General features: G+C 43.3%; 1 protein-coding gene across 4 annotated transcripts in view; it reads right to left on the bottom strand.

The window, feature by feature from the left end:
* Positions 1 to 12,124, bottom strand: part of FKBP5 (FKBP prolyl isomerase 5) — an 805,772-nt gene that overhangs the window by 282,472 nt on the left and 511,176 nt on the right. For all 4 annotated transcript variants that reach the window (XR_011204865.1, XM_069238765.1, XM_069238763.1 and 1 more), the window contains one exon: positions 9,370 to 9,460. Coding sequence is in view for 3 of the 4 variants with exons in the window: in XM_069238765.1 (XP_069094866.1) it covers positions 9,370 to 9,460 (91 nt within the window). In the remaining variant the exon portion in view is untranslated. The remainder of the gene's footprint in view (positions 1 to 9,369; positions 9,461 to 12,124) is intronic.

Below are 12,124 nucleotides of genomic sequence, written 5' to 3'. Positions count from 1 at the left end.
TGAGCGTAGCCTGTACTATCCTCTGGTGGTGATGGTCTTGCTGGATAGCATTCAGGGCTATTATCTGACACTGGTGCGTCATAAAGGTCCCATGCGTCAGGGTCATCTTGACTCATTCCCGCATGTGTTGGGGATTGCATCATTGGTGGAGTGGCTACCGGTGATGGTTGCGGAGAGTGATGTGGGGATGGTGGTGGTGTTACTTGTTTAGCCACCTTTGCGTGTGGCTGTTTGTCCTTGCCTTGGAAGGCAAGTTTACGTTTCATTTTGCTTGGAGGAAGAGTGCTGATCTTCCCCGTATCTTTTTGAATAAAGAGCCGCCTTTGTGTGTGATCTGGTTCTATTGTCTCTAATTCTTGTTCAAATCTGTGTGTCTTCATTTGTGAGGACAGTCCTTGTTCCTCTGAATAGGAACTTCTTTTCGGTTCCGAGGCCGGATGTTTTGGTACCGAAACCTTTTCGGCTGCTTTTTTCAGCTCGGACGAAACCTTCTTTACTTTCGGCGTCGTGCCCTCTCGGTGCCGACCCATTTCGGTGCCGCTGTCTCAATGCCGAATCTTCTCGGAGCCACTATCTCGGGCCCGAGATTGCTGTGTGCCGGTATCTCGACCGGGGTCGGATGACTTCGACACCAGCTCACCCTTTTTCGGTGCCGATGGACGGTCACCTATTTTTTGGGTTAAGCCATGGCCTGTTGGCGGTGGCGTCCCCTGGGCTTTAGCGGTCTTCTTGTGAGTTCTTTGCTTCGATGTCTTACTCGCGGTTTTCGGCGTTTCTTCGGGGTCGATCTCCTCCGAGTCCGATTCCTGGGTGGAGAATGTTTCTTCCTCCTCCTCGAAACGCCCTTGTCCTGTCGGCGCCGACGCCATTTGCAGTCTTCTTGCTCTTCGGTCCCTGAGTGTTTTCCTGGACCGAAACGCTAGACAGGCCTCACAAGTATCCTCCTTGTGTTCTGGTGACAAACACAAGTTACAGACCAGGTGTTGATCTGTATATGGATACTTGTTATGGCATTTTTGACAGAAGCGGAATGGGGTCCGTTCCATCAGTCTTGAAGAGACACGTGGCCGGGCCGACCAGGCCCCGACAGGGATCGAAAAAAAACCCGAAGGGCCACCGGAGCTCTTCTTAATTCAGTGTCGATCTGTTGTAACTAACCCCGTACCGAACGCAAACAATACCGACGATTTTTCCGAGATTCTAACTAACTTTCCGACCCGAAACTCGGAGCGAAAAGGAACACGTCCGAACCCGATGGTGGAAAAAAAACAATCTAAGATGGAGTCGACGCCCATGCGCAATGGAGTCGAAATGGGAGGAGTCCCTCGGTCTCGTGACTCGAAAAGACTTCTTCGAAGAAAAACAACTTGTAACACTCCGAGCCCAACACCAGATGGTGGGATGTGCACAGCATGTGTATCTGCAGCTACACATGCCATCGAACATGTATATATATACATATATATATATAATTTACTGTAAACCTTGCGTTTCTGAAGTCAACTCGCTGCCTGCCACAAGTTATCGGTGAAGGCAGAATGCAAAATCGAAGTTTCCTCTTGCCTGCCATAGCAATGGGGATGCCCCCCAAGGGGAAACAGAGACTGTTATTAAACAACAAAAAAACTTTTTACTAGAAACATTAAACATAAAATGTTTTAGCAGACTTTTAGACCTGACAGCCTTAGGTTGGTCACCCCTAACTTTTCGCCTGCCTCCCTCCACTTTTTGGACATTGTATTTCCTGGTTTTAGGACTCTGCGCACTTTACTACTGCTTACCAGTGCTAAAGTGCAAATACTCTCTTCCTTAAACATGGTGACACTGGATCATACACAATTGGATTATTTAATTTACTTATAACTCCCTAGTAAAGTGCACTATATGTGCCCAGGGCCTGCAGATTAAATGCTACTAGTGGGCCTGCAGCACTGATTGTGCCACCCACTTGAGTAGCCCTTTAACCATGTCTCAGGCCTGCCACTGCAGGGCCTGTGTGTGCAGTTTCACTGCCAATTCGACTTGACATTTAAAAGTACTTGCCAAGCCTACAACTACCCTTTTTCTACACATAAGTCACCCCTAAGGTGGGCCCTAGGTAACCCCTAGGGCAGGATGCTGTGTAGACAAAAGGCAGGACATATACCTGTGTAGTTTACATGTCCTGATAGTGTAAAACTCCTAAATTCATTTTACACTGCTGTGAGGCCTGCTCCTTTCATAGGCTAACATTAGGGTTACCCTCATATACTGTTTGAATGGTAGCTTCTGATCTGAAAAGAGTAACAAGGTCATATTTAGTATGTCCAGAATGGTAATACAAAATCCTGCTGACTGATGAAATTGGTTTTAATATTACTATTTTAGAAATGCCACTTTTAGAAAATGGGCATTTCTCTGCACTTAAATCCTTCTGTGCCTTACAATCCACATCTGGTTAGGTTTAGTTGACAGCTCCCTTGTGTATTCACTCAGACAAACCCCAAACATAGGATGCTCAGTCACACTTGCATACATCTGCATATTGGATGGGTTTCCCGGGCTGGGAGGGTGGAGTGTCTGACACTTACATGTCAAAGAACAGTAGCCTGCCCTCACACAAAGGAATGCCACACCCCCTACTGGGACCCTGGCAGACAGGATGGAACTGAAAGGGGACCTTGTGCACATCTAAGCCACTCTTTGAAGTCTCCCCCACTTCAAAGGCACATTTGGGAATTTAAACAGGGCCTCTGCCCCTACCAACTCAGACAGTTCCTGGAGAGAGAACCTGAACCAGAACCTGCAACCTGCCAAGAAGACCTGCCTGGCTGCCCAAAGGACTAACCTGACTGCTTTTCTAAGAAGGACTGTTGTCTTGCTGTTGCCCTGCTGCCTTGCTACTCTCTGGCTGTGCTGAGAACTGCTCTCTAAGGGCTTGGATAGAGGTTGCCTCCTGTTCCTTGAAGTCTCAGAACCAAAAAGACATCTTTGCAAAAGAACTCCTTGTGTGGCAAAAATCGACGCACAGCCTGCAAGAAACGATGCACAGTCTGTATTGCGGTGAAAAATTCACTGCACGCCGAACCGGAACGACGCAGCCTGACTTCGCAAGGAGAAGATCAACACAGCGCCAGCATTGCAACTAGAAATTCAATGCACGACCACTGGATCGACGCAAAGCCGAGCCGGAACGACGCAGCCCGACTTCCTGAGAGGAATCAAAGCAGCGCCTGCCGTGCAGCAGAAATTTCCACGCATCGCCCACCGGATCGACGCAGCCCCTGTGATTTCGTCCTGCAAGCACCGGATTTCAACGCATCGTCCCCGGGCGTCCAAAAACCCCACAACCCTCAGAGGATCCAAGTCTGCGTAGTGGAAATTGATGCAAAGCCTTTCCTGCGTGAAAAATAAACAAGGCATCGCCTGTGTGCGCCGGAAAAATCGACGCACACCTCTGCGTTTTCCATGCATCTCCTCCTTTGAACGCAACCCAGGTACTTTGTGCTTGCAAGAGACACTTGTTGCTTTTTAAGAGACTGAAGACACTTTATATCATTTTTACAGTGATATTTCAAAGTATACTTATTGCATCTTGATTGTTTTGACCTGCATTTTATCAGATAAATATTATATGTTTTTCTAAACACTGTGTGGTGTATTTTTGTGGTGTTCTGCTGTTATTGCATGATTTATTGCACAAATACTTTACACATTGCCTTCTAGGTTTAGCCTGACTGCTCAGTGCCAGGCTACCAGAGGGTGGGCACAGGATAATTTGGATTGTGTGTGACTTACCCTGACTAGAGTGAGGGTTCTTGTTTGGACAGGGGGTAACGTGACTGCCAAAGACCCACATTTCAAACACAAAGTACTGGTACAATTTGTAAAATCATCACCCCCCCTCTAATCACCCCAATGAACATGTTCCAGAGCCATACATGATGAATTAGTCTCTCCCCACTCATTCAGCATACCTTGCTTACCTGACAGCTCTATGCCCACACCCCAATCACCCTTAAAGAATCAATTACCTCCGCCCAATAGGTGTGTATATGCGGGCATTCCCAAAGGATGTGAAAGAATGTGCCTGTCTGTCCACAACCCCTTAATCATTGATTATCTCTTTATCACCCCATTCGAACCACAGTGGTTCTTGCATAGTACGAACAGCGTAAGATTCGTAGCTGAATCAAGCGAAGGCCCGAATGGATAGCTGTCTCCCTAGGAGATGCAATGGCCTCCCTACCATCCCTAAATCAATCTCCCATCTCTCTTTTAACTGTTGCATAACATCTGGTGTGCTATTAACCAGCTTTTTGTAGGTGAGTGAAATTTGGTTCTATGGTATATAGTCAGTAAGAAGTCAGTCCCCTAGAGGTGAGAATTCGGGCAATTCTTTGGAAGGTTTGCATGCAGGGCGTGTTGTATCTGCAATTAAGAATAACCTTCCGTTGGCTGCATATGATATTCCTGTTGCAGCTCGGGCCGCAGAACAATCTTCCCTTCCTATCATGTCCCATTTGTCAAATCCCGGCTAATCCTGCAGGGAGTGTAGGACTGCAGCCACCCACAATGTATTATCTGGGTGACAGTGTTTCTCCACCCTAGGAAAGTTATTGCCTTCCTCCAGAAATGTATTACCTGTCATGTAGGGTCCGGCCATTCTTTTTGCACCTTATCTCAATATAGAACTCTCAGGTAACTATGTCGCCCCATCACTGCCCTGTCCATTTGAACCGCCGGCTCTGACATTGGGAGAAACACCCACCCACTGATTGCTGCGAGTTTAACTGCCCAATAATATTTTTGGATGTCAGGAACTGCTAACTCTCCATCAAACCTCCGCTTCAATCGCCTTAAAGTAGGAGCCCGGCACCTCATAGGGAGTGTTTTGCAATACATAAAGAAATTGGGGTAAGGACATCATTTAAAGAAGGGCCGTCCTGCCCAGGAGAGAGAGAGTGGGAGTGGTTACCAATGATGTACATCTTGACGTAATCTATTGAGCACTGGTGACAGGTTACTTTGTTGAAAAAGGTCTGGATCTGAAGTAATATATATATATATATATATATATATATATATATATATATATATATCCCTAAATATTGGAAACCCTTTGAATTAATGTTTGCCTCCCAGTCCAGGGGCAGTGCAGCCACAGGGCCTCTTAGAGGGTTCAAAATGGATTTATGCCAACTGATAGTATAGCTAGAATATCTACTGAAGATGGTGATGATTTGCATCAGCTGAGCCAGGGTCACCACCAGGGTCATCACATATAAGAGGATATCATTGGCATTGGCAATAGGGATATTTTCTCTTTCCACAGTCCCTCCCATTGCATACCATGCACCAGCGCGCTTTGTCAAATCCAGGCCACCAGGGGCTCAAGTAGCAGGGCAAAAATCAAGGGTGAATGTGGGCATCCTTGCCTGATGCCTCTGGATAACTGAAATGCCCTTGAGCAGCTGCCGTTCACCTTGACCTGGGACCAAAACCAAGCTTTTCCAGCACTGCAAACACATAGTGCCACTCTAACATATCAAATGCTATCTTGGCACCTACAGCACCAGCACTGGTATGTTCAAATGTGCTGGTTGCCCCTGCACCCCAGGGAGACAGCGGAGGTTGAGGTTGGTGCCACGGTGGGGCATAAACCCTGACTAATCTGGGTGGACTGATATAGTAATAACCTTAATCAGTTGTCTCACTAATAATTTAGACAATGTCTTAACCTCCACACTTAAAAGAGATACTGGCATATTTATGAGACAGGGGTTTTCTCTGCCTTATGTATAACCATAATTGTGGGCAACCTTTGGTCACTCTACAACTCTCTCTTTGCCTTGCTTTTCTGGTACATAGTGAGCCAGCGTGGATCCCATCAGTTTTTATATAATTCCACAGCATCGCCATTGGGCCCTATGGATTTCCCCAAGTGCAGCTCTCTCATAGCTGCTCCAAACTCCTCTAAGGTAATGCCCCCCTCCATGTCCTCCTGTGATGGAGAGGGCATGTTGTGGAGGAACTCCTGCACCTCCGCCTTCATCGTAGTGACACCAGGGGACCAAAGGCGGGAATAGTAAGCTGCAAAAGTATCAGCTATTTGCTCACTACTCCTCACAGTCTCACCCCCACTTGTCTGTATCATGAGCAACCAGCGCCGAGTCTGTTTACATTTATCAAATCAGGCTAAGAGCTTACCAGCTTTATTTCCAACATCATAAAGTCAGTATGGTGAGGCACAACGGATGGCCCTAGCTGCATCTAATGCAGCAACTTGATATTCTTTTAGCACCAGCGCATGGCTGGCTTCGGACGTATTCAACGTCGGTAGAAGATGCTCCCTGGATAAAACTTCTTGTACAAGGTCTTCTAATTTCCGGCGTTTATACCTTCTGTGTCCCACTATGAGGCGATAGTGTGACCCCCAGATCACCGTTTTGTAGGCCTCCCATATTGTTTAGGTCAATTGGATAGTTGGTAAATTTCCTGCGTAATATTGGTTTGTACTAGCTATCAGCCCCTCTCTTATTACAGGTTGTTTCAAATACCAAAGATTTATGGGTTGGGTTCCCTCTGTTTTTTTGTGTCTAAGGAATATTTTGCCCAAACTGGTTAGTGATCAGAGATACCCCAAGCAAAGTGGTGAACCTCGGAGTAGAGCTGTGTGTGGTCACTGACTGAGGAGGTAGTCTAGGCAGGATAAGCTCCTATGTGCCCCAGAGTGAAAGGTGCAATGCTGCTCGTCAGGGTAATGTGCACGCCATAGGTCCTCAAATCCCATGGCTGATAGAAATTCACCTAGGGCACTACGGTAGGTCTCCAATGTCCTTTGGGGCCAGCGATCCCACCCAGGATCCAGCACTAGGTTGAAATCTCCTCCCATGAACATCATACCATTCGGCAGTTGCATCAAAAGTGCCCCTCAGTCAGCAAACACACTTGCAGGCGTGGTGGCACATATACTTAACAGACGTTTTGGCTCTCATTATGACATTAGCGAGCGGCAGAGGCTAAAGCAATAACATCTATATGGAAATGTACTCTATATACAATAGTACTCCTGGTGGAGTGGCGTGGTGGCAGAGTTAGTTTGTTCAATCCTTGGGTAAAGGCAGTTTTACACTGGCAAAAGGCAACATTGTTTTGCTTGTAGCCTACAAAAGAGTGAGCTGCCTTCTACCTAAATCAGAAGTATTAGCATGTATACTTCTTGTCCCTTGGCTTCAAACCTCTTCACAATCTCTGCAAGCATGCTGGTTGGTTTTCAAACATGGCAATGATGGTGCCACACTTTGTGCCCCATGCCTTCCCAACTGGTCTGTCTGGCAAGTTTCAGCACTGTGTTCTGTTACTAGGGTCTCATTCCAGTCAATGTACCTACGTCATAACTTTAGATCTTCCCAATTCAACTCTGTGGTTTTAATTACATCAGTTTTCCACAATGGTGAAAGTGTGAGGTAGAGTTGTTGTGATTCAAATGTATCTACATGCTACACATAGGTCTCTGCATTAGCAGGCTTAACAGAAACAGCTAAATGATAAGTTCACTACGTTGTTCAATATTTACACCTTTTAGGGATTTAAAAATCCCCACAATGTTTTATGTTTTTTTTTACTTTACTGATATCAACCACTTGGTTCTTGATTGCAGAAATGTTCTTCCTGTATTCTTTTGCTACCTTTTCTTTGAACATTGTAAGGTGTGGCGTTAAAGCAGGAGTCGTGCCCACCGAGCATGCACAGGCAACTCATGTATACTCAGCAAGTACTTGCTGTCTTTGTATTTAAGGACCCTCTCCACACTAATGCAGAAACATTCTCCTAGCAGCCCCCTCAAACAAATGCACACAAAAGTAATTTTTACTGTTTGTAGTTTGTGTTAGTGTATAGTCCTGTGCAGGAGATTCTCTCTTGATTATAAACTCACATCGGAAGGTTTTATAGACATATTGTCAACTGTGAGAATAAGATTACCGACCTGCAACCTATTCTGAGGACAATAAACGTACTATCAGTGACTTCAAGTGACTACAAAAGGGGTTTCAGCACCATAAACTCGATAATGTCACCAATATGAAAGTGTCTTAGTATTTCATATCTTTCTTAAAAAATGTACATAAGTTTCACGGGCCCTCCTCTGCCTCTTTGCCATAAGTTTACAGATGGTTGACTGCCCAGCACAATGCAGGTGATGGTCAAGGAAGATAGATCATACTGCCCATCACAACAAAAGATACCAGACACATGGGATTTTTTCAAGTGAATTTGTTACCCACATGTTCAGGGTTCAATGAGGTAAGTTTCACTAAACATTCATTGCTTATGGTTATACAGCCTATGGCAATAAAGCATGGTCCAAAATGCCTGCATTAAATATGTGCAGAATATCCAGTTACAACTGTATTTTTCACAGGGGATATCATTTGCCATGCTTAGGATAACAAATACCCGTGTGCAACATCTTTTGTCTCACGAATGCAGTTACTGGAGCTAGGCATGTGAGCCTCTAGAAGCATGGGTGGGTAGCGTTGGAGCTGGAGATGACAAATCTGAACAATAGCGTTGGAGCTGGAGATGACAAATCTGAACAATCAGGAGCATGCTTGATTTCACAGCGGATGGGGCATTCCTGAAGATATCCAGCATGGCTTGCCAAAAAGCATTGGCTTGGAATTGATCTGCAGATGGGATCAGAAATTCCTGTTAAATTTCTTGAGACCTCGGATTTGCTTAGAGGAATAGAAGAGACCAATAAAGACGAATGGTACTGCTGAGTGTCGGAACGATCCTAAGAGCAGCACTGTTTCCTTAACAAGGAAGAAGGCTTCTTCTTCCTGTGGCACTTTTTGTGTTTCTTTACAGAAAGACCATTTAATGGACAATTTCTGTCAGGACACTCACCTAGAGAAGAGGAGAGGAACAGTTTAAAGGTATCTTCAGGAACAACTTTGCTTTCTGCTATTTGGTGGCTTTTGAGTACATAGAGGTGCAGTAGCTGAAGGCTGACATAGCATGGTAAGGATCCAGAAACAACATACAAAACTGATTGGCTGTCGGAGAAACACACCAGCTTTTTGGCACTGCTGACAGGGTTTGAGTCCAGAGGCCTTAGTAGCTCACATTTGGCTTAGCCACTGTTAATAACTTGCAAGGCATTTTGACACTGGGCAGTGAGTTCTGCGATCACATCCTGGGCAGAAGTAGACTCAACATTAGACATGTGAAGCCACTTTGCAGCACTAGATATTCAGTCTGGGACCTGTGGGATATTCATAAGTCAAGTAATTTGAGGGAAGAAGTATCCATCAAAAAGGGAGAGTTTAGATGTGGTTTTTGTATGCTGACTGATTTACGGTATGTTGGACTAGAGCTTCTTACCTTCTCAAAGCTCTTCAGGGTGACTTCATAGCAGAGCTCTGCACTGGGGTTAATGTTAAATAATGGTTTCCCTGAACCTCCAAAGCCATATCTGTAAAAGGAGTAAGAAACAGGATATAAATGTAATTCACAGATAATCCATTATGTACAGATATACATGATACCTAATGCAATTTCATGCAATTTGCAAATAATAGATTGAGACGGAGCTGGTTCTAATTTCCTTTGGTCTAGAAATGTAGAATCTGCACCAGAACCAGATCCAGTCAAGTAGATGTATGGTAACAGAATGTTGGGAAAGGTCTCATGCATGAAAATAGCAGACCATACATCTCACTTTACATTGATGACAGTCACTGGGTATAAAATTAAGGGAGAAGGTTTGCATTTGTTAGCATGTATGTTACAATCCCTCTCAGCCTGCCATTTTTCAGATGAGCAATTCAATGACAATATAAGTATATCACTTTGTATACCACATACTCTCTCAGGACTGATGTCCACACATCACTTCCAATAATTCCACTCTTATCCTGACCTGCATGCAAACAAAGTCAAATTTATTTGCTTCTTAACATGTTTATAAATACAGTACAAACAGCTAACAACATAAAAAAAACATAACTTAAAAGGATAAAAATATATTATAATCAATTATTTTATTGCCATCATATTCTGGAACAATAATAATGCATTCATTACATATCCTTGATTCCCTATCTGATACTAGCCTAATTCGGTGCACACTACCATTAACTAGCAGGCAAATACCTTCAATAAACAAAAAACTTGTAAATATTACTCCATGTTCCATAAATGTAGAGGTTTTTAGAGACAACAATAAAAGCTTATCCCTGATTTTACTTTACTACACAAAGCAACAAAGATCTACTTTAGGTTACATTACATACATAAATGACCTAAAATATAAGAGTTTATACCAAATGTAACTGAACTTCTACAACAGTGCCACTTAATTGATCTTAACTCCTATCTAGGTCCATTATCTTCAGTGGCTTTCAATTTGTTTTGTGTGGCTGAAAAATATCTTCCAAGTTTGTCAGATAAGTGATGTTTTCACAATTCATCATACAATCAAGCATCAAAGCTAACTGGTGAATTTTTAACCAAAAGGTAACAATTATATTTACAATGGTCAATCAAAGCAGTGGAAAAAATATGTGTTACACATTGGAAAAGTAAAAGCTCCAGCATTGTCTCTTTGAGGAAAACACCATTTAATATGATAGTATTTGTCCCATTCTTAGTTTTACCATCAGACGTCTGGATTCTTTAAGTCAGATTTTCCTAAGGTAGTGGGTGAGAAAGACCACTCAACTCTGAAGAGTCAACATGTGCATATTAGTGGCCTTTCCCACACAAATATAAGTCATAGGCAAGGGATGCCTGTTTAAAGAAAATCTTTACATTTTTCTTCCATACACACTTTATCTCCGTGTCTGGGACAACAAACTGAGATTTCATTTTTTCAGATATCTAATTAATTGTGTCTACTGTGAATTTTCCCCATAATTTTCACTAGTTACCTAAAATATTCCTTTTAGGACAGCAGGAAACAATACTAATAATGTAAAACTCTTTTATAAAAATGGTCTATTATATCTACTAGCCTCAAATCTAACCTTAAAACGCAACGAGAGGGACCTTGAGGTAGCCCAATTCATTTCTTTCATATATACGTTAAAGGTACTTGGATTTTTGTAATGTCATTTAAATTCAATATTTCACTCTCATGTAGAAGGATTACCATTTTAGTCTTGTAGGGTTTCTTGTAAGACGTCAGTGGGTATGAGTGCTATTTTAGCATCTAATTTGCCTAACGTCACTGGTAACAATATTAGCTCTACCTACTAAACTTCCACATGGTGTTCTAGGGAATGGTTACACCCTGCTAAACAAATGAGATTGCTATTTCCAGTTCCTGTGAGGTGAGTCTCGAACTAAAGTTGTATTTTTGTTTTCTCCTCTTAAGAACCATTACTTATGTTTTTACTGTATTAGTTGTTATCTAATGTTCTTTGCAATAACTAGCAAACATATCTTACACTCTTTGAAAACAAATGGGCATGAAGTCCAAACTACAGAATTCATATGTAGTGAGTTTATATGGGAAAGACCAGGCTCATTGCAAAGCTTTCAAAGCATCCAAAATGTATATGTAAAATAGTAAAGATACCACAATACAGGGAGTGCAGAATTATTAGGCAAATGAGTATTTTGACCACATCATCCTCTTCATGCATGTTGTCTTACTCCAAGCTGTATAGGCTCGAAAGCCTACTACCAATTAAGCATATTAGGTGATGTGCATCTCTGTAATGAGAAGGGGTGTGGTCTAATGACATCAACACCCTATATCAGGTGTGCATAATTATTAGGCAACTTCCTTTCCTTTGGCAAAATGGGTCAAAAGAAGGACTTGACAGGCTCAGAAAAGTCCAAAATAGTGAGATATCTTGCAGAGGGATGCAGCACTCTTAAAATTGCAAAGCTTCTGAAGCGTGATCATCGAACAATCAAGCGTTTCATTCAAAATAGTCAACAGGGTCGCAAGAAGCGTGTGGAAAAACCAAGGCGCAAAATAACTGCCCATGAACTGAGAAAAGTCAAGCGTGCAACTGCCACGATGCCACTTGCCACCATTTTGGCCATATTTCAGAGCTGCAACATCACTGGAGTGCCCAAAAGCACAAGGTGTGCAATACTCAGAGACATGGCCAAGGTAAGAAAGGCT

Source organism: Pleurodeles waltl, chromosome 6, assembly GCF_031143425.1.
Source record: "Pleurodeles waltl isolate 20211129_DDA chromosome 6, aPleWal1.hap1.20221129, whole genome shotgun sequence".
In the NCBI taxonomy this organism is placed as follows: Eukaryota; Metazoa; Chordata; class Amphibia; order Caudata; family Salamandridae; genus Pleurodeles; species Pleurodeles waltl.
Note: the sequence above shows the minus strand (reverse complement) of the source record. Positions and strands in the feature narration are given on the sequence as shown.